The sequence below is a fragment of the Enhydra lutris genome, unplaced genomic scaffold (assembly GCF_002288905.1).
Source record: "Enhydra lutris kenyoni isolate GAN:26980312 unplaced genomic scaffold, ASM228890v2 scaffoldscaffold4, whole genome shotgun sequence".
NCBI lineage: Eukaryota > Metazoa > Chordata > Mammalia > Carnivora > Mustelidae > Enhydra > Enhydra lutris.
In genome coordinates this window covers 17,327,506-17,350,783 of record NW_019154088.1, presented here as the reverse complement: position 1 = coordinate 17,350,783, position 23,278 = coordinate 17,327,506, and the positions used below count along the sequence as shown (strand labels likewise).

General features: G+C 36.4%; 2 protein-coding genes across 5 annotated transcripts in view; one reads left to right on the top strand and one right to left on the bottom strand.

The window, feature by feature from the left end:
- LOC111159955 (galactokinase 2) overlaps nt 1–21,733 on the bottom strand; it is a 111,655-nt gene extending 89,922 nt beyond the window's left edge. Inside the window, exons 1-3 of one of the 3 annotated variants that reach the window (XM_022522681.1) lie at nt 21,406–21,733; nt 5,432–5,520; nt 3,198–3,321 (exon numbers count right to left, since the gene is read on the bottom strand). In XM_022522681.1, coding sequence (XP_022378389.1) covers nt 3,198–3,321; nt 5,432–5,520; nt 21,406–21,425 — 233 coding nt within the window. In that variant the 5' untranslated portion in view covers nt 21,426–21,733. Of the gene's footprint in view, nt 1–3,197; nt 3,322–5,431; nt 5,521–14,714; nt 14,877–21,405 lie in introns of those variants that run through there. The other 2 variants (XM_022522677.1, XM_022522690.1) reach the window with 2 other exon arrangements.
- Nucleotides 21,734–21,835: 102 nt separating this feature from the next.
- Nucleotides 21,836–23,278, top strand: part of LOC111162519 (COP9 signalosome subunit 2) — a 30,544-nt gene continuing 29,101 nt past the window's right edge. For both annotated transcript variants that reach the window (XM_022527019.1, XM_022527010.1), the window contains exon 1: nt 21,836–21,910. In XM_022527019.1, coding sequence (XP_022382727.1) covers nt 21,857–21,910 — 54 coding nt within the window. In that variant the 5' untranslated portion in view covers nt 21,836–21,856. The remainder of the gene's footprint in view (nt 21,911–23,278) is intronic.

Sequence of the window (23,278 nt, the reverse complement as noted above, 5' to 3'; positions counted from 1 at the left end):
CTATAAATACAGAGAATAAACTGATGGTTGCCAGAAGGAAGGGAATGGGGGGATGGGCAAAATGGGTGAAGGAGAGTGGGAGATACAAGTTTCCAGTTATGGAATGAATAAGTCACTGGAATAAAAGGCACAGCATAGGGTATACAGTCAATGATATTGTAACAGCTTTGTATGGGGACAGATGGTAGCCACACTTGTGAGCATAACATAAGGTATAGGGAAGCTGAATCACTATGTTGTACAACTAAAACTAATGTGACATTGTATATCAACTATACTCAAATAAAAAGAGTAAAAAATTTTTAAAAAGCTATGGTTTTCAGATAGTGTGATATTGGCATAAAGATAAATACATGGGGTGCCTGGGTGGTTCAGTTGATCAAGCGTCTCACTCTTGATTTCAGTTCAGGTCATGATCTCAAAGTCATGACATTGAGCCCTGAGTGGAGCTCCATACTCAGTGTTAAGTCTGCTTGAGAGATTCTTCCTCTCCCTCTCCCTCTGCCCCTCCCGCTGCTCATGCATGTGCTCTCACTCTCTAATAAAGAAATAAATCTTATTTTAAAAGATAGACAAATAAAACTCTCAATAAACAGAATAGAGTCCAGAAATAGACCCATATATTTATTGCTACCTGCTTTTCAACAAAGTTTGTCAAGATAATTCAATGGGAAAGATCTTTCCAACAAATGATAGGACACAATTGGATGGCTATGAGCAAAAAAATAAACCTCAACCTTCATCTCATGCCACATATAAAAATTAAATCAAACTGGATCATAGACCTAAATTTAAGTGTTAAAATTATAAAATTTCTAGAAGAAAACACTACAAAAACTTTCAGTGCCTTGGTTTTGGCAAAGGTTTCCTAAAAAGTCAAAAACTATAAACCATGAGGGGTACCTGGGTGGCTCAGTTTGTTAAACATCTGCCTTCAGCTCTGGTGAAGCTCATGGGCTGAACTGAGCAGAGAGCCTTCTCCCTCTCCCTCCACTGGTGCTCTCTCTCTCAAGCTCTCTATATCAAATAAATAAACTATATCTTGGGAAAAAAAAGAAAAACTATATACCATGAAAAAAAATCAATAAATTGCACTTGATCAAAATTAAAAATTATTCTTCAAAAGGCATGGTAAAAAATGAAAATCCAAGGCACAGACTAGATGAAAATGTATGCAAAAAATTAATCTGGGGGCGCCTGGGTGGCTCAGTGGGTTGAAGCCTTTGCCTTCGGCTCAGGTCATGGTCCCAGGGTCTTGGGATCGAGCCCCGCATCAGGCTCTCTGCTCGGCGGGGAGCCTGCTTCCCCCTCTCTCTCTCTGTCTGCCTCTCTGCCCACTTGTGATCTCTATCTGTCAAATAAATAAATAAAATCTTTTTAAAAAAATTAATCTGACAAAGGACTTGTATCTGCATCATAAAAGATAATCTTATAAGTCAATAGTAGAAGGTGAAAATTCTGCCTAAAAATGAGCAAAAGATTTGAACAAGCTCTTCAACAAAGAAGATATCTATGTGATATCTTCAAGTACATGTATCCAAGTACATGAAAAGATGTTCAACATCATTAGTTAAAGAAATTAAAATAAAAAAACACAATTTGGTACTAGTACATATTTATAAGAGTGGCTAAAATTTAAAAAGACATGTTAGCAAAAATGTAGAGCAAATGGAACTCTCATACACTGGTGATAGGAATAAAAAAATGGTACAAACACTCTGGAAAACAGTCAGGCAAGTTCTTAAAAAGATAAACCAAATAGTCCTAGATATCGACAAGAAAAATGAAATACAGGTCCACACACAGATTTATCTATAAATATGCACAACAGCACTATCCATAATAGCCAGAAGCTAGAAATGATCTAAATGCCCATCAATGGTGAGTAAATAAAGTATAGTATCTCCATGCAATGAATGCTACACAACATGTGGACAATTCTGGGAGGCATGCTGCATACCTCCTAGAAGTCCTGGTAGAATGAAGCCCCTTACGTACAGCAGGGACTACCTACCTTAGTAATTCCTCTCTGGTTCCCTGAATCATTCTCCATGTTGTTTCAGTACCACACCCAGGATCATATCCCAAATACTCTACCTTCATTCAAGTCTGTCTCAGGCTCCGCATTTGTGAAAAAATGAAACTGAAACCATATATTCATGATGGTGGGAATGGTTAAGTGAATTTGAATAAATCAATATGACAAATTGTTACGTAGTCGGTCTTAAATGTTTACAAATAATGACACAAAATTGTGTTTGAGACAATGTAAAGTTTTCTGAAAGGTTTTAATGTAGAAGCCAGACACAGCCTCATATTGTGCCTTATTAAAGGCATGCAAAAAATATTTACTGAATGAATAAACATTACTGCAGGCAAACTAGCCAATGAACAATAAGCCAAAAATAAAAGGTGCCAATCATATGCCCAAATCTTCTTTTGTAATTAGCAAATCAAGTCCATCATACTATATTATAAGCAAGTAGGACTCATCCCAGGAAAGCAAAAACAGCTCAACATTAGAAAATCCATCAGTGTAATTCATATTTTTTTAAAACTGTTCTTCAATATTGAATAGACATTTAATAAAATTCAATTAATAGATTAACAAATTTCTTTTAGTCTTTTAATCTTGGCAAACTAAGAATTCAAAAACAACAGGAAACAAAAAAGTATGCCCTTAATTTGATAAAGCACCAAACTTGAAGTTTGACACCAAGCCTCACAGCACTGGAGAGGCTACAGTTCCTGAATGTACAGAGTTTATGATCTACTGGGGGAATACAGGCAAGTAAGCAGGTAATTGTAATATAGCATGGTAAGATGTTATGACAAGAGAATTAGAGGGTGCCCTAGTAACATAAGAAAAGCACCACCACTGACTTTGCTGAAGACAGCTACCTAAACAGGTGATAAATACCTTCTGGACAAGGACAGTTATTTTCATTTTTGTACAGCCCAGGATCTAAAATGGGAAATGCTTCTTAAATGAATGAGCAAATGAAAAAAAAAAAAAGGAACAAATATTAAAGAGCAGCCTTAGACTATTTTGGAAGTTAGATTCAGATTTTAAATAAAATCAATGATTTATTACAAATTTGATTGCTTCTAAAGAGTTCATCTGGATAAGAATACACACACACACACACACACACACACACACCCCATTATACACAGTAGCAATCCTAAATACTCACGGGTATAAGGGATTTGTATTGGCTAGTTGAAGAGTTTGTGTTTTCACAGGTTCCACAGCTATTAGCATATCTTGTTCTACAGCCATAGGAAGAACAGAATATCCACAATAATCTATATGTTCTCCTAGAGAAAAAGAGAAAGAATTTTTAATATTACTAGCATATGACACAAGAGAATCTCAATCAGGTTGATATACAGGAAAAACAAGCCAAGGTTTTAACAGAAAATAAAAATACTATGCACAGGAAATGATTCAGTTTTCTTATTCTCCCCGACATCCGAGCCAGAAACTTCTGCTAGAATAAGTATATTAATTAGTTTCCGTTAATTTTTAGATTTCTTTAAACCTTCACAAGTTTTTTTCTACTTTCTAATTCATAGTGATCATCTTCAAATATTTTGTTTTGTGACTAGTTATATGAAGTATCTGAAAAGTAATATCTCCTTTGTCTGTTGCTCTTTCATATTATCTTGTTAAGTATGAACAATTGAAGCCTTTCACACACTGCCTTATATTAACATTATGTGAATTTCACTCTCTTCCGTATTAAGCCAACACACCCATTCAGTTGAGGACTTCACTTATTTATATTTGTGGCCTAAATAAATGTCTAACAAATTAGACGGCATTGATAGGTTGTGCTGAGTGTGTTAGACATAGCTCTAATCATCAGCAGGAATTTTATTTCCTATCGTACCATAATATTTTCTCCAAGTTGTTATTTAAACTCAAAGGTGTTATTCATAAGATTTAAATACAAAATAACAATTTGAGAAAGAAATAAGCACAAAAAGCAAGCTCATCTGTATTCCCCCAGGACAGGTTTTCATGCCTGATTGTTCCTATGACAAACACTGCCCAGCTAAGAAACACGATATGAATGGAAGGCAATTCAACTGCATAATTATAATTGTGTTTTTAAATAATTATTATTTTACATATTATTACAGGTAGCAAGTCTTTTCTTTATATATTGATGTGTCCTTTAAAATGAATTGATAAAAGGGGTTTTTTTTGTTGTTTTTTTTTATGGATTGACAATGATAGAGGGAGAAATGGTTTTCAAAGCTGTCTTTCTCACCTCCTTCAAAAAAGACAGTAATAGAAAACAGTGGTTCCCAAGTAGAAAGTTACACATTTACCTACATGAACCTGCACCATTTTTTTTCCTTGCTGGCGGTTAAAAGAGTCAAAGTGCCCTCTTCTGATGCCCTAGATACCACCTTTCTAGCCTTCTCGGGAAATCTGCTCCATCAGTTCTTCTCTTCTCAGTATCTATAATCCCTCTCTCTCCACTGGCTTTACTCCATTCCCCCTCCCTCCCTCATTTAACCATTTTTTTTTTAAATCCCCCATTATTTGCTTCAAAATAAAATAAGTCACCTAAGTCGATAATAATTGAACCTAGATATTGGGTATATGGTAGTTCATTATATTATTCCAAAGACTTTTTTGTAAGTTTATATTTTCCATTATGGAAAGTTTTCTTTTTAATTCTCCTTGACTCCTGGTTTTTCCTCAGTTTCCCATGCCATTTTCTCTTAATACAACCTATTCATTCTTCAGGTTACCACACTTTTTTTTTCTTTTTTCTTTTTTTTTTTTTTAGATTTTATTTATTTATTTGACAGAGAGAGACACTGAGAGAGGGAACACAAGCAGGGGGAGAGGGAGAAGCAGACTCCCCGCTGAGCAGGGAGCCTGCCATTTGGGCTCGATCCCAGGACTCTGGGATCATGACCTGAGCCAAAGGCAGATGCTTAACGACAGAGCCACCCAGGTGCCCCCTCCGGGTCACCACACTTTTAAAAGGGCTTCCCAGTATTCTTCTAATCCAATGAGTAAATGTAAAACCATCAAGATTATTCACCACAATCTAAAAATTTAACCTGCAGCACAAAAAATCTTCTCATCTCTCATGAAAACAATATTAACAATGAAGTTTCAATACATTTTTTAAAACAGATGGACAAAATTAACATTAATCACATGGATAGGGAATGATGAAAATATAGTGTGTTCTTTATGCAAAAGTTTAACTTGCTATATCTCTTATAGCAATACTCTATAGAAGTATTATAGAGCAATACTCTATAGAAGTATACCAATACTCTAATAGAAATACTCTATTTTTTCAATTCTCTTGAGAAAAGTTAAGAAAAAAAGTATATTAATAAAAATTTAGATCTTACCAAAGAAAGAAAAAAATAAGAGAAGGAACTTTAGCAATACCTATTATGTTGACTCTTCCTGGTGCTCGAACATAAAACTTGGGAATGGATCCAAACTTAGAGTTAAACATCTCCTTTAGCTTCAGCAATCTGAAAGCAAGAGTAGAATACTTCAGGATATCTGTATAACAGAAAAATCCATAAGATACCCAAACATATTTCATATACCTACCACCATTAATTATCTCTAAAGAGAAAAGCAAAATTTTTCACTGACATACTTCTTTGAAAATCCTAGGATATAACAATATGGTAACTTCCCAGGTGACACAATAGTATAGCTAAGCACACAGAAGAATAAAAAAAGATTAATGTATTCAACAGGAAAAATTATTTCCTTCAATTATAAAGAATATAACTTTCTGAAAAATATTCAGAGAAGAATTTCTTTATACTAAAAGAAATCGTATGGGGTAGTATTTCAGTTTCCTAAGGCTATCATAATAAAATACTATAAAGTGGGTGGGGCTTAAAATAATAGAAATTCATTGTCTCATGGTTCTAGAGACTTGAAGTCCAAAATCAGAGTGTTAGTAGGGCCATGCACCTCTGAAACTTGGAGGGGAGAAACCCTCCTTGCCTCTTTTTAGTTTCGGGTGGTAGCCGTCGATCCTTGGCATTCCTTGGATTACAGCTGCATCAATCCAAATTTTGTCTCTGTCACCACACAGAATTCTCCCCGTGTGTCTCTGTGTCTCTGTTTTTCCTTCTTATAAGGACACCAGTCTTGTCAGATTAGAGCCCACTTTCATTCACTATGACTCATCTTAACTTGATTACCTAAGTACACAGAGATGCTAGTCCAAATAAGGTTACATTCTGAGGTTCCAGGTGGACATGAATGGGGTACAGGTGAGGAGGCACTATTCAACCCAATACAAGTAACCAAATGAAAACAAGAATGGGACGCCTAGGTGGCTCAGTCAGTTGGAGTCTGCTTTCAGCCCAGGTCATGATCCCAGGTCCCTAGGACAGAGTCTCGCACCAGGCTCCCTGCTCAGCAGGGAGTCTACTTGTCCTTCTCCCTCTGCCCTGATTGTGCTCTCTCTGTCTCTCTCATTCTCTCTCTCTCTCAAATAAATAAATAAATAATCTTAAAAAAAAAGAAAGAAAGAAAGAAAAGAAAACTAGAGTAGTTATCAGGAGACCACAGTTCTAATTTCAATGGAGCAAATCATTTTCCCTTAGCCTCTCTTCTGTGAAATTAAAGAATTTGACTAGATATTCCTTATAGGCTCCTTATAGATCCAAAATTCTTAAAATAGATTTAATAATTTTATACTGTTCAATCACCTCAAGGCACTTCTATGAATACCCTCCCACTGTTAATAGTCCCACATCATAGTGTATCTGCATAATAACACCAGGACAATAAATATCTTTTAAAGCCTACTATATTCAAGACACTCATTAATTAATTGATTGATCTTAAAGGTTAATTTGCTGTAAGAAACAAAATCATACCAAAAACAGCTCAAGGAAAAAGGAAATTTATTATAATGATAGAAAGATATGTTGAATATCTTTGGAAGTTATTCAAGATGGTGTCCTAAGAACTGGACAGTCATCAGAAACTGTTTAGTGCCTTGGATCTTTGTTCATGTCTCATTCTGTCATCCCTCCAAAGACACCATCTCCACTTCTCTTTGTTCAGTGCTGTTCACATTTCAGTTGCTTCTCTGAGTATCTTGGTTTCTGTTCCTCCATACCTTCAGTTTTCTTGACACTGTGGCCTCCACTCTACAAGATTTAACAGCTCCTGTGTCCTATACTATCTAATTAATTCTGTGTCCATTAATTCAAATTCTCAAAAAATATAATCTGGGTGGCAGAGTTTAGGAAATAAGAAAACAGAGATAGTAATCCTGATATCAGACATCATAGAATGTGTGCCAAAGAACATACAGGGAAAATTCTTAATGCTGAGGGCTGCAATTCAGAACAAAGGTAATAGTTTAAGAAATGCCCCCAAATGAAACTACAACCACTTTTATAAGGCAAATCTATATGTAAAGTAAGGAAATACAGATAGAAATATACTAACAATAAAAGACTATAAGATACCTTTCTCAGTATAAAAAAAGATCAGGTGGACAAAAGGAAAAAAAAAGACTCAAACAACAAAATTCATAGATTATGGATATGTACATATATTTAACATTATACTCTGTTGATGGGAAATATAACTTAAGAATGCTTGGAATATTTACAAATATTGATCCTATATTAAATCATAAAGAACACATCTGTAAAGTCTTTTTTATATATAAATATATAAATGTGTGTGTGCATATATATATATATATATATATATATATATATATATAACATAGAAAAGGTGATAAAGCAAATATGGTAAAATGTTACCTTTGGAGAATCTGGGATAATAGTATACAGTAATTTTTTTTTTTTTTTTTTGCTATATTTGACTTTTATGTTAGGTGTGAATTTATTTTAAAATAACCAAAAAATTTTAAGAGGTGCCTGGGTGGCTCAGTTGGTTAAGCATATGACTCTTGATCTCAGGTCATGTCTTGATCTCAGGGTCATTCAGTTCAAGTCCCTCCTTGGTCTTCATGCCCAGCATGAAGCCTACTTTAAAAAAAAAAAAAAAAAAAAAAGTGTGTTCGTTTGTTTAAAGAAGTATTTACTGGTGCTTTACTAAATACTCTACTTAGAAAGGAAATTAATAGTAGCCCTTGGCCTCTAGGAAACATTTGGCAGGAAAAAAAGATAGTTAAGCTAAAAAGTACAACACAGAGAGACAATAGAGCAATAAGCCAGAAAAATACAGTCCTTTGGCAGCACAGAGAAAAGATATTTCATCCCTACTGTAGGAGAATGTGGGTGGTAGAATAAATCCAGAAGGGGGAGGTTAAGTTAGAGAAGACAATAGTTAACATGAATTTTAAAGGATGATGTCAGACAAGTGGGATGAGGTGATGCATTCCAGGCAAATGGAATGAAAAGCCCCAGCATGCTGCATTCAGAAAATTATAATTAGGGTTTAAATACATCAGAGGAGGAGGCTGGTGGTAATCAAGCCTCAGATCTTAAAGGGCCTGGTATGCCATGTTGAGGAACCTGGCTTTTAAGCCACAGGCAATGGATGTGAAGACACATTTACAGATAGAGTGATATTAATCAATTTCACACAAGAAGCTCACTGAGAAGTGTATGAAAGATAGGCTGGAGGAAGACAAGGTAAAAACAAAGAAATCCAATAGGTGGCCATTTACAGTAAACCAAGAGAGAGAAAGTTTAAGTGTACGTTAGTGATGGGGATAGAAAAAGGTGAAAATTAAATTAAGGTGATATTTAAAAAGTCAAAGCCATAGGAATTAATGACCAATTAGAAGTGAGAAAAATTGAGAAAGAGGGAGAAGCATGTAACTCCTCGTTTTCTGGCTTCCATAACTCCACTAGCCTCCACAGAGGCTCATTTTTGTTTCTGCTGAAAATCATATGCAGACAAAATTCAAGGTCGACTGAATTTTAATCCTTATTAATTTGCCTTTATGAGTGCTGCAAACACAAATATGGTGAAGTGCTAACAGCAGAGCTAGAATGAGCCTCCTAAAACGTGCTTTAATGAAATGATTTGGGGGTTCTCAAACGTGCCCTTTTCCCAGACTACCTCAGGAAGGCAGTCTGTCCATGCTTTTTTTAAGTGCTCAGCACCAGAGGCTGGCTTACACCATTCAACATTCCTCCCTTTGAAATTCAAATGCATGGAAGCTATAAAAGGAAACTAGAAAAGTATTTCTAAGAATAGAAAGAACTGAAGTGTACAGTGTTTTTCTAAACTTCATACCTAATCCTCTAATAATGAAGCAGTATGGCTGTAATTGGGGTACTAGCTGTTCTTCACAGCTCCGGGTGTCACCAGCAAGACTCCATCTTTTAAAATGTAGTCATTTAAAGTATGTCCCTTCCCCAAGAGTACAATGAGCATTTTCAATATGAAAATAATAGCCCCTAATGACAGACCTGTACCCCTAAACAAATAATACATTATATGTTCATTTTTTTTAAAAAAGCAGGATATAAAACAACAGATCTAGTGAAATTAAGAAAACAATTCCATTTACAATAGCATTAAAAACAACAGAATAGAAAAGAGTTTGGTGTTTCCTCAAAAGGTTAAACACAGAAGTAGTATATGACCCAATATTTCAACTTCCATGTGTATGTCCAAAGAATTGAAATCAGGGATTCAAACAGACACTTGCACAAGAATGTTTACAGCTGCATTAATCACAATAGTCCAAAGGTGCAAAAAAGCCAAGTAAACAACAACAGATGAATGAACAAACAAAATGTGGTGTGTATGTATGAATTTTCTATTGATCCCCAGAAAAGAATCAAGGTCTGATACATGCTTCTATATGGATGAACCTTGAAAACATTATGCTAAGTGAAATAAACTAGACACAAAAGGACAAATACTTATGATTTCACTTATATAAAATACCTAAAATAGGCAAATTCATAGAGACAAAAAGTAGATTAGAGGTTACCACGTGCTGAGGGGTAGAGAAAATAGGGAATTATTGCTTAATGAGTAGAGAGCTTATTTGGGATGCTGAAAAATGTCAGAAATATGTAGCAGTGGTTATTGCACAACAGTGTGAATGTAACTAGTGTCACTGAATTTTATACTTAAAATGGTTAAAATGTCAATTTTTATATTATATTTATTATACCACAATAAAAAGAATTAAAAAAAAGAAAGAAAATAATAGCTCCTACAAAGATTATACTGTTAAAGGCAGAATTGGCCAAAACATCACCACACAAATTGCTGAATCTGGTGCCCTGAATGCTTTTGACTTAAGATATATATATATGTATATATACATGTATACATATATATACATTATGTGTCTAAAAATTGACAGAAGAGAAACAGAAAAAGTAGTCAGAAATAATCTCCTTAACAAGGCTCAGAAAATGTTATGAGTTAGTTCTGCCAGACCTTAAATAAAGATGATGCTTTGCTTTCATAAATGGTTCTAACAGTACAAGCTACAGAAAGCCTTTCTGATGTGGTAAACAAAGGCAGAAGAAAAATGAAATTTCCTTACACCTTATAGTCCATTGATAAGTCCTTGAAACAGGCAGAGTGACATTCCTCTAGGAACTTTGCTAAGGGCAAAAGGCAATCTTTGCCTGAACCCCCAGGATCCTGTAAGCCACTTAAATATATAAAAATTCCTCTGGAAATTTCCTTATCTCTAAATCCCCCAAGGTATTTATTAGCAATCATCACCAAGTTTATGACCCATTGATACAGATCTGAAGGGTCTCATGACTAAGGTTTTATTGGACAGTAATAAATGACCTCTTCCTAACAATAGCTAGCCCCCTCAAGATCCTGGAAGCCTTGCTTCCAAAATTCCTTAGAGACTAACACTAACCTCCCCTCTCAACTTGAAGGTATATAATTGCCACCCCTCACAACTCCAACGCAGATCTTTCTGCCCAGGTCCTGTCTCTGTGCTTTAATAAAACCACCATTTTGTACCAAAGACATCTCAAGAATTTTTTGTTGGCCATCAGCTTTGAACCCTAACATCTTTCCTGTTTACTTTCTATCTCATTTTAGGAGGCCAGAATAACCCAGATGCTAAAACAACAATAGCCCACAAAAGCAAAATATAGGTTATTATCCCCTGTGAAAACAGAGAAAAAACAAATATTGGTAATTTTAATCCAACACACATTATTTAATATTTGTGAACAGAGTTTATTCCAGGAATATAAAGATAGTACCAGGAAATCTCTTCATTAAACACATACTATTCCAACCGAATAAAAGGGGAAAACTCTATAATTCCATGGTCCTCTCAAAATATGCACAAAATTTCAATAACCATGACTAATTTTTTTAAATAAAATTTAAAATAATAATAATTTAAAAAGCATGGACAGGCTAGAAAAGAAAGAAATGTCCTAGATTTAATAAGGGCTACTTATCAGAAATAGTAAACAACTTATATGATGACAAAATATTAGAAGCTTCCACACTGAAACCAGAATAAGGACAAAGATGATATCATTCAACAATGTACTATAATGCATAAAGTACAAAATATCTACACAACAAAAGACATCATCAAATTAAAGGGAAAGTGCTAGACTGGGAACAATATATAATATATACAAAAAAACAAATAGTTTATATCCAAAACTACATCCCTTCATACAAAAAATTATACATATATAAAGAGTTCCTAAAAACTAACAACAAATAGACAATCTAATATATCATTTTTTTTTGCAGGGCAGGAACTATCAAAATTTTAAATACTTATTAACTTTGACTCTGATTCCATTTCCATTAATGAGCTTAAAGAAATAGCATCAAAAATGCCCAAAGATATATGTACAAAAATGTTTACTGAAGTATTTTATGAGAGTGAAAAACTGGAAACTTAAATGTACAGTGCAGTTGAGTGGTTAAATAAATAGCGGTATTCACACTATGAAATACTCTCAGCCCTAAAAAACAATGATATAAATCTGTACGGACTGATATGCCAGGATCCCTGAGAAGTATTATTAAGTGAAAAAAGGTAAGTAACAGAAAAATAAATATGATTTCACTTTTATGAAAAATGGTAATAGTGATAAAAATACAGTAAAAATATAAAAGATATAAACATATAAAATTTATATTCTGTAAATATATAATATATAAATATATTTTATATAAAAATATAAAAGATAAAGATATAAAGATACCATAAAGATAAAATGATATTACAAGAATGTGAACCAAATGGATAACTTCTAAGAAGGGAGTAAGAACTGGCATAGGATAGCAATCAGAGACTATAGTGAGGAAAGGAACTGTGAAATTTTCAAGCTTTAATGAATATTATTTATATATTAATTTTTAATGACTATATTTTTAAATAATCCAAATCTTTCATATTAAGAATGTAATTCATGCAAAATCATTACTCACGAGCCAAAAGATGGAAACAACCCAAATGTCCATCAACCAGTGAAGAGATAAACAAAATGTGATATTATCATACAATGGAATATTATTCAAGCATAAAAAGGAATGACATACTGATAACATGTTACAACACAGATGAACCTTGAAATCATTACATTAAGCGAAAGAAGCCAGTCACAAAAAAAACACATATTATATGATGCCATTTATTTGAAATGTTCAGAATAAGCAAATCTATAGAGACAGAAAGTACATTAGTGGTTGCTTAGGGCAGAGTAGAGAAGGGTGGGGTGGGAGTGGTAGTGATAGTTTGAGGGATACAGAGTTCTTTGGGGGATGATGAAGATGTTCTAACTTTGATTATGGCAATGGCTGTGCAATCCTGTGAATATGCTAAAAAAACACTTAATTGTAAACTTTAAACAGGTGAACTGCAGTATGTGGATATCATATCAATAAAACTGTTACAAAAAAAAAAAAAAACAATAATCCAACAGTTTAAAGGTTCATTCCAAAGAGAAGAAAAAGAGAAGAATGCATTAAGAAAGCTACTCCTAAGAATGCATTAAGAAAGCTAGAACACTGGAATTTGAAGTAGTCTTATAGGGAGTATGCGAGACTGAAATGCAGAAAAAAATTAGAGTTTCTATTTCTATTTGATATTTATATAAAAAGAAAAAAAAGAAATTATGTTTGCTGAAATGTTTAATGTGACTGACTAGTGCCTTTACTTAGAATATCAGGTGCCCTGTGAAGTTGAAGAGGCATTCTAAAGAAACAGTAGGAATTCCAAAGAAGACAGTCTGGCCGTGGGGCCCTTATGTATTTTTTTTCCCTTCAGCTTACTGCAACATATGACCAGTTAGGTGGGCTTATAGATATACTACCTAGATTTCATTGAACTCGTCCCTGCTAAAACGAGTAAGTGGCTGAAACATTGCTTGAAACTTATTACTGTATTTCATGCACAAATGAAAAACAAGAAAATGGCAGAGCACAATTATCTAACCACTATTATGATCTCTTCTGCAGCTAGCATGGAATGATAAATGTTAACAATAAATGTATGTTACATGAATGAATACTGTGAAATTCATAAAAGGCAAGAAACAACTCTAAAGAAACCTAGTAAATAATTCTTCAGTTTCTGTACATGTTACCATTCCCCTTCCCCCACACAGTAATTACAGAAATATTAAGCATTATAATTAAATCATAACTAATAGAAACAGAAGAAATTTATACATGGATATGTTTCATGTAAAAAAAAATAAAAAAAACTAAACTACAAAGGGCTAGATTATTTTCACATAACAAATTCCTGATGAATTTCATTTGAAGCATGTCTTTCACAATGTATCCTAGTTCATTCAAGTATGTAAGGGCAACAATACATCCCAAGGACCTTCAGAGAATATACAGAAATTCTGAGACATACACAAGTAGTCTAAAGCCCTGCTGCTCTCCTTTCTTCCAGGTAACTAAACACCCACTGTTTGATTTCTTAAGGGTGAAAAAAGTATTTGCAAGTTTTAGTAAGTTATAATATTATCAACTCCCACATGACTGTGAAAAACCAGGAAGTAGGGAAAGCTTGAAGACTTAATGTTATAGAAAAAAATTAACAAGGAAAAAGTAAAAATTAGAGCGAAGAAGGAGAGAATCCAACCTTAGAAAAGCTGCACAGCTAATATGCAGCAGGTTAGAGACTTCGTTCTATGAGATTTCCCTCCTATGTCAGAACTAAGTGTTTCTACAAAGTATCTGCAAGATGCCCTCAAATGAAAAGAATCCTCCACTAGGTATCACTAAAGTTATTCTGTAGCTAGGTACCTGCAGCAGATTAATTCCCTAAGTGACAGTGGCTAGATGTTATGGTTTGTTTAAAGGGACGCAGAGACCAAGGGAGGTTTGTTTGGGTTTGGGTTTGGGTGTGTTTGCAATAAGTATTTTAGAAAGGGGATTTTAAAAAGCACTACCAACTGGCAGGCAAGACAAAGAAAGAGGGGTTCTAAGTTAGTTTGGGCACTTCTGCTAAAGCCCAGCAGAAAGTGTATCACCTTCAGCACCAAAGGTTAAAGAAGGATCTGCACGGATGGAGAAAAACCTTCAACCCTTGGTAGGAATCAAGGTGTAAAGTGTTTTGAGATGTGGTCTTTCTCGCAAGCCCAGCCATGCGGCCTCATAAAATCCCAAGGATTCTGTCCATTCCCAGGAGCAAAAGAAGCAGCCAGCGAAGAGCCAGAAATCTTGGACACTATCTGCACCTAGCCTACCCAGGCGATCCCGAAGCGCGGCATCTCCTCTCCCCCACCTGGGATGTTCTGCCACTTGCACTCGACGCATGGCAGGACCCTCCGTGGCCATATTTCGCTAGATCCTTCTTTCCTCCGCAGTTTCAACTGGCGAAACAGAGCTCCCAAGGTAATCACGAGACATCTGCTGCAGGAACCTTTTCTTCCGGGCGAGAGCGGCCCTCACCCTGCGGAAATCCTGCCGCTTTGCTGAGGTGGCTGTTTCCAGTCTGTCCCGCCTACGGCTCCTCCTCCCCAGGCTCCAGGCCCTAGTGCCCTCCCTGGAGCTGTCAAGTACAGCCACCATGCTGCTTTGAGCTGCGGGCACTGGGACTCGCTGGGTGCATGCGAAGAAGCTAAGGAAGTTTATTTTATGCGCCCTGGGGCATAAATCTGAGAACACGATTAAACCTTGCGTCTCAGGTTGCTTTTTTTCCTTTCTTTTTTAATCTTTTTTTTTTTTTTTGAGTTAGGGTGTTTCTTTTTTTCTTTCGTGACCAGCAACTACACCCCCAAATACACCCTAAATTGTTTAGTTATTCCCTTAAGGTTGTATAAAATTGATGCATTTGATTTAAACATATTTGCTTATTTCCAGGATGAAGGCATCAGTGGGCCTTTCCAGAACGCAATTAATAGTGAAAAGAAGAAAATACACGTCTTTCAAATTACAAGAACCCTTCGCAACCAGTTCAACCCCTTCATTTTTCAGCTACCTGGACAAATCCCAAATGCCCTATGGAAAGAGCACACCATTCCCATCCCATCATTCTAGTATATTTGTTTCCTTTCCTTCATGGTTCTCATAACTTATGCATATTTCTTTTCTTTTGTATTGTCTCTCACCATCTCCACCATCACTACCACTACAAAGTTAGCAAGTTGAGGGTAGGAACTGTGTATCTAGGCAGCATCTGGCAGATTCTTATTAGGTAAGATGAACTTAATGAACAAATGAAAGGCGAACTGACTCCTAAGGTCACACAGTCAATTGGTAGTAAAACTTGCATTATCAACTGAGCACTTTCAATGCTGCTTTAGTTCACAGGGGAATCATGGGAGGATTATTGCAAAACATAAAGAACTTACAGATTTCAGTAAAGGAAACAAAGACAAATTTGGAATTACAATATAATTGTGTCTGCTCCCTGCTTTGCCTCCATACCATACATCCTTTTGAAAAGTAGGTGGTTCACATTTCATAAACCTAGGGATGTATGGTCACCATTTGGGGTGGGAATAAAACAAATGAGAATTAGAGATACCAAAACAGCAAACAACAATAATATTGCTAAAAGTGTGCAATTGCATTTTTACAAAAGACATTTTTACAAGGTCAAGGACAGCATAAGGAATGAAAAGTCCCAGCAGGCCTAATCATCCTTCTTTTTTTTTTTTTTTTTTTTTTTTTGGCATATTCCTCCTATAGCAATTTTAGAGATAAAAAACCTAACTGCAAGGGCACCTGGGTGCCTCAGTGGATTAAAGCCTCTGCCTTCGGCCCAGGTCATGATCCCAGGGTCCTGGGATCGAGCCCCGCGTCGGGCGCTCTGCTCAGCGGGGAGCCTGCTTTCCTTCCTCTCTCTCTGCCTGCCTCTTTGCCTACTTGTGATCTCTGTCTGTCAAATAAATAAATAAAATCTTTAAAAAAAAAAAAAAACCTAACTGCAGTATAGAGTATTCTGAAGGGCTAATATGAACAGTCGATTGATTTAAAGATGATACGTTTATTAAATATTTTGTAAGCACCATGCATTTACATGTATCATTTTATTTAATCTGAAGAGACTGAAGCAGATTAAAAGGAGCAGTAAGTAGGCAAGGCCATTAGTATATAAGGTGGGAATGCAATGCAATCATGCAAATTGTATTCATCAGAACTCCTCTCGGGAAGGAGTGGGTATTAAATTGGTAGAAATAACATTTTGATAAGCCACTTAGGTTGGTTGGTAAGATCAAGGGATATGCTCCAAAAACAGATAGTTGTCAATTTGCCTTTGAAGGAGAGAAAATTCCTTCCCTGAGTGAAGTATACAATTTAGGCTACAGCCAAAGTGGAGGTATTTACCACCATTCCCCCACCCGACCTCCACACCACACCTTTGCTACAGTTCTGACAGTAGCTGCATTTCTCATTTCTCTACAACCATGGCTGCTGTTGGGAAGTCCATCTGAACTTCTACTAAATCCAGCTGATTTTTTTTTTAAGTAAACTCTGAGCCTAATCTGAGGCTTGAACTCACAGCCCTGATAATTAAGAGTCTCATGCTCTACCAACTGAGCCAGCCAGGCTGGCTTCATTAAATTTTTAATTAACCCCCCTGAGTACACCCTGAGTTTCCTGTCCAGATCTTAACTATTATAAAAGGAGTCCTCCTTTTTTGCCTTCTAACTTATGGTATTCAGCCTCTCTAAATAAATGTAGTAAAAAAAAAAAATTTAAGATGATCAATGTGAAGGGATGTTAAATCATGAGCCTATTTGGGGTAACCATATGTCTCAACCCAGAGAAGTAAGGGATCATGAATGCCAGAGTTTACTTAAAAATATCACATTTTCATTGAGCATTTTCTACAGGCAAAGCATGCTTAGTTTCAGGGGATTCAGAGACAAGTAAGATAATTGTGTCCTGAAGGAGCTTTCAGCTTAATAAAGAATACAAAATAATCATAATACACAGTAACAAAGCAAATAAAAATATACTTTTAAAGGGTCAAATTATGTTGGGAACTATATGTCAATTATTTTTGACACAGGTAGTAAGACAATTCAACACAGAATGGGTCATCTTTTCAACAGTCAAAGCTAGAACAATTTAATATCTGTACACAGAAAAAAAAACCTCCACATTTACCCCATGCTACATACAAAAATTAAACCTGAAATTAAACTCTTAAATATAAGAGTTAAAACTATGTAAAACTTTTAGATGAAAACTTAAAAAAAATTTAGTGCCCTTGGTTTTGGCAAATATTCTTTAAATACAACAAAAAAGGCACAAAAAGCTCTCACAAGTCAATGGTAATGAGACAAATAACCCAATTTTAATATGAGCACAAGAATTGAAATGATACTTCACCAAAGAAGATAACATGGATGACAAATAAGCACATGAAAAGATGTTCAAAATTAGTCATTAAGGAAATGCCAACTGAAAACACAATGATCTACCACTATACTCCTGCTAGAATGGTTACAATTAAAACAACTGACCACACTGTGTGTTGACAAGGATGTGGAGCAACTACAACTCTTATACATTGCTGGTAAATACGCAAAGTGGCAAAACCACTTAAAGAAACAATTTGAGAGCTTCTTTGAAAGTTAAGCATATATCTACCAACCATCCCATTGCAAGGTATTTACTATATTCATATCTATTACCACATAACAATATTACCACAAACATAGCAGTATAAAACAATACACATTGATTACCTCACAGTTTCTATGGTTCAGGAGTCAGGGTATGGCTTAGCTGGGTCCTCTGTTTTAGGGTCTCGCAAAGTCTTATCTGAGGTTCAACTAGGGAAGGATTCATTCCTAAGATCACGTGACTGTTAGCAGTATTCAGTTCTTCGTGGGTTGTCAGAGTGAAGGCCATGGTTTCTTGCTGGCTATTGGCCAGATGTGACCCTCAGTTCATTGCCCCATGATCCTTCATAACATGGCTACTTGCTTTCTCAAAGCAGCAAGGGAGATAGAGTCTCTCCCAGCAAAATGAGTTTCCAATCTTGTGCAATGTAATTATGTTCACATAATCACATATATCACCTCTGCTGTATCTTACTAGAAGCAAGTCACATCTATTTGTCAATCACACCTCACTAAAGCTGAAACAAACAAAAAGAGAAGTAAGTTCACAGATCCCACCCACATTCAAGGGGGGAAGGATTATCCAAGAGCATGGTTAGTAAGAAGACCACCTCTGTCTGTCTACCATATTACTCAAGAGAAACGAAATATATGTCCACACAAAAACTTGTGCAGATATGTGCCCAATTGCTCTATTTGTATTAGCCAAATACTGAAAAAACTCAAATACCTATCAACAGGTGAATAGATATCTTGTGAGATATCTATACAATGGAACACTTAGCAATAAAAAGAAACAATCAATTGAAACCAATTGAAACAACACTGATGAATCTCAAAGTAATTATATGGAATGAAAGAAGTCAGGCAAAAGAGAGTACATACTGTATGATTCATTTATATAAAATTCCAGAAAATGAAAAATAATCTATATGACAAAAAGTAGATTGGTGGTTGCCTGGGAAAAGTGAAAGGGTTGAAAAGGAAGGATTACCAAGAGGTAATCAGGAAGTTTCTGCAATGATAAATATATTCATTACTTTGGTTGTGGTAATGGTTTCACAGGTATATACATATGTCAAAATTCATCAAATTGTACACTTTAAGTATGTGCAGCTTAATGTACCTCAGTAAAGCTGATAAATTATACTTCAGTAAAGTTTTATATATATATTTTTTAAGATTTTATTTATTTATTTGACAGACAGAGATCACAAGTAAGCAGAGAGGCAGGCAGAGAGAAAGGGGGAAGCAGGCTCCCTGCTGAGCTGAGAGCCTGATGTGGGGCTCAATCCCAGGACCCTGAGATCATGACCTGAGCCAAAGGCAGAGGCTTTAACCCACTGAGCCACCCAGGCGCTCCTATATATATGTATTTATTAAACATAGGATCCACCTTCTACAAGGGCACCACATCACATTAATGCTCCCTGTTACAGTAAAAAAAATTATTATTTACCATTGAATAAAATTGATGTCAAGAAAAAGAGAATATCATAATTGCACAAAGTGTTCAGGATAGTTCATGTGAGTAAAATGACATTTAAACATATTTTTAAGGACAGAAAAGATTTTGACGCATAGTGATAGCTACAAGGGCATTCCTTATACAGAAAAACTAACATGTTTATTCATTCAATAAACAAACCTGTGTACCCAAGCAGTGTGCTAAACACTGTGAAGACCTTTTTGTCTGTCTTAGCAAATTTCCAGACTGGATTGATTAAATTTGGAAATGATTAAGAATATTATGCTCAACATTTACCTGCAGTTTTTCTAGGGCTCCTAGTCACTAACTCACTTGATTTCTTTCCCCTTTGTAGTAGTAGATAATTAAAAAGCAGAAAATTATATCAATAAATTCAATGTAAACCACCATGCACAAGGTTAATAGAAAATCGCAAAATTGCTATACTGATTAGAATGCAAAACTATATAGTTCCGATTACTCTGAAAAACTAAACCTCTTAACCACCTTGGAATTCTATTTTCTCTTTTGAAGAATTATGGATTTCAGGTAGAGTAACCATGTGATATACTGCCCAAAGTCCTGAGAGAAATGGATGCTGATAATTATTACTCTGGGACAACAGTATTAAATCAGGGTTGTCCCAGGGAAACTGAGATGTATAGTCACCCCAGTTATAGGGAGATTCTGGTTTGTTTTAAGGTTTACAAGTATAGATTCCCGAGCTATACCCCAGACCTATTGAATCAGAATCTCTGGTGTGGGATTTGGGAAGTTTATAATCTAATGAACTGCCATGCTTGGAACGCCTTGGACCCTAAAGTGATATCATTAAAGTCTCTTCCAATTATAAATTCCTATGCTTTATAGGGGAATTTTGAATATGAACTTTATATTAGATGATATTAGGGAATTATTAATTTTCTTGATGTAATAATGATCTGATCATATAAGAAAATGTCCTTGTTTTTAGGAAATACACATAGCTGCATCTAAGAGTGATGTGTCAAGCATTTTGTTTTCAATTGATTCAGGAAACACACACACAAACACAAAGCGGATAGTGGGTATACACATGATCCCTGGACTATGTCAATTTTTCTGAATTTTTGAAATTCTCATAATAAAAAGTTGTCAAGAAAAGACTATTAAGGAAAAACTGCTTATAGGTAGGCAGTCTTGTTGTTGTAAATATAACTTTTAAGAACTATGACCAAAAAGATGGCAATTCAATTGATTGCTAAGAAATGCAGCCTGTAATTCCTCCTCTTGGGTTTTTTTCCCAAGAAAAAAACTAAGTGGCAAAGATACTCGTTGCAAAATTGTTTAAAATAGTATTCTAAGTGTACACTATTAATGGCATGCTTAGGTGAATTATGGTGCACTGGTACATTCAATGGAGGTATTATTACACAACCATTAAATTATCACTGTCAAAAACATGTTGCATATATTGTCCTATGCTGTTACATAACTAGGTGCAAAAATAATCCGAAATTATACCTGTGCTATAACTATATAAAATTTGCTTCAAGTGGACAGAACTGGAAGTTTATATGGAAAATGCTGTTTAAAATGCAGTCCCCCGCCCCCGTATTTCACTTTTATTTTTTCATTTTGAATTCTGCTAATAATTTTGTGCAACAATAGTGCGTATTTTAAAAACCAGTCGTTACCTATTACCTTAATTTTGGTTAAGGGCAGTAAAGGTCAGTTTATAATTCGTTAGAAGAACTGAGTAGGATTTTAGGCGCCTCGATTGATGCTTAACCGGTTTGGGAGAGCCACAGCATCATTTTGCCGAGTACAAACATAACAAACATCATGTGTAAACCGTACTGCTGAAAAGGTCTCCAAACATCACAGGAACACCCACCATAATATGTGGGCAAAATGCGCATAGATAATCAAGGCAGAAATACTACTACCTGTCTAATAGGACGGGCATGTCAGCCTTTTCTCCGCGAAAGGCTTCTGATCCTACGGTGCCTCCTACTTTCACCAGAATGAGATGGTTCCAGAGTCCCAGGCAAGGGAAGAGACTGTTCCCTTGCCCAGGAGGCTGGAAACTGCTCAGTGTGAGCGCAAGGTTTCCAAGGCCCTTCAGCAGAGATCCTCAGCAGTAGACGATTCCCCAGTTGCTAGGTTTAGTTGCTAAGGCACCAACCGTCTCGCAGGAAGACGGGGCAGTGCACTCCCTTTTGGCGTCGTAGCGAATCCTCTCGATACCGAGCGCATTTGTTCCGGAAGGAAACATACAGCTCCTCTAAGAGCGACGGGAAGGCGAGGAGAAGCTGGGAGTGACGCCTCTGAGCCGTGGAGGATTGTGGGAGGAGGTTGTCTCCAATTTCTCCTCCCTCTCCCCCCCTCCCGGCCAAGATGTCTGACATGGAGGATGATTTCATGTGCGATGATGAGGAGGACTACGACTTGGTGAGGCGGTGGGGACGGAACTCTGGGGTTAAGGGTGGTGCCTGGCTTTAGGGACTGGGGCAGGGTCGACCGCAGCCTCTCCCAGTAGAACATGTGCTTCTTCCAGTTTCTCCCCGTGCAGTGACAGGACGGGTTTACCTCCTCCCCCTTCCCTCACCGGGCCCGGGCCCTGCTTCTCCAGCATGGGGGAGGGGAGGGTGAAGGAGGCAGCGAAGGGGGTCCCGAGCCTTGCGCTTCAAGTCTGACTGTCTCCTGCGTTTACATAGACACCCCTGGCCTCCGGCGTCCGGTTTTCGGTGCCTCCTACCACCTCCCTACCGCGCGAGCCGCCTCGGGGATCGTGCAGCGGTCTAGGCCCTGACTCTGCCCTTTCGGGCCCAGCTTTCCGGGCCCCTCTTCTTCATCCTGGAACTGAGCGAGTGAGAAATGCTGAGAGAAGGGTCTGAAAACTAGGGGACCTTACTGCTCCCAGGCCTGGCCGCGAAACGCCTCATGTGGGTCTACTGGAAACAGCTTAAGAATAATAGTCCAGGGTCCGTTTTGGTTTAAGGTAAAAAGGTGCAGCAGAGCGTTCAGGGTAAGGATAGCTATTAAACAACAACAACAAACAAACAAAACAAAGTAGTTAAACTACTTGTTTCGGTAAAACCTGGGGGGGAGGTTTTGCTTTTTTCTTTGTTTTGGGGGGGGGGGGGGGGGCTAAGGGGATTGACCCAGTGGATTTCTTTTTTGACTTTGAGATTTCCCAGTATTCAAAGTTAAAAATATCAACAGTATAAAAATGAACGAATTTATGTAGCTGAACGGTGATCTGTAAAGATTCAAGGTTTAACTAAACGTATTTACAAGCTTTCAAAAAAATTCACTACCATTTCGGGTTGCTATTCAGGAACAATAACTGTGCGGACTAAGAGAAATTATTCAGGCCAAGAATTAGCATCAACATTGTTTTTTCCTTTGGGGGCGTTTTTGTGCATGTTTCTTGAATATTATAGTGATTCTGCCTTATTGTCAAGTTATGAAGTAGATGCTTAGGGGTATCTGGCTCATCTTATATTTTAAGCCAGATATTCTTGAGACATTAATATATCATCTTGAATTCTTCTGAAACTTTTGTATAGTCATTTACAGTTAATCTTCCTATTTTAAATGTAGACACATTTGCAAAAGGTAGAGGGAAGTGCTTGCTCTTACCCTGAAAATCAAAGTAGAGGTTTTGATAATTCTTAAAGTTGAATGTAGAGTTTTGCTAATAGTAATGAGTTCTGCTTTACATTTTAGTTTGTGCAGATCAGGCCAGTTTTAGGCAGTGCATTAAGATTGTATTACTTGTGACATCATGTGCATTTTTATTTATTGCATGTTTAT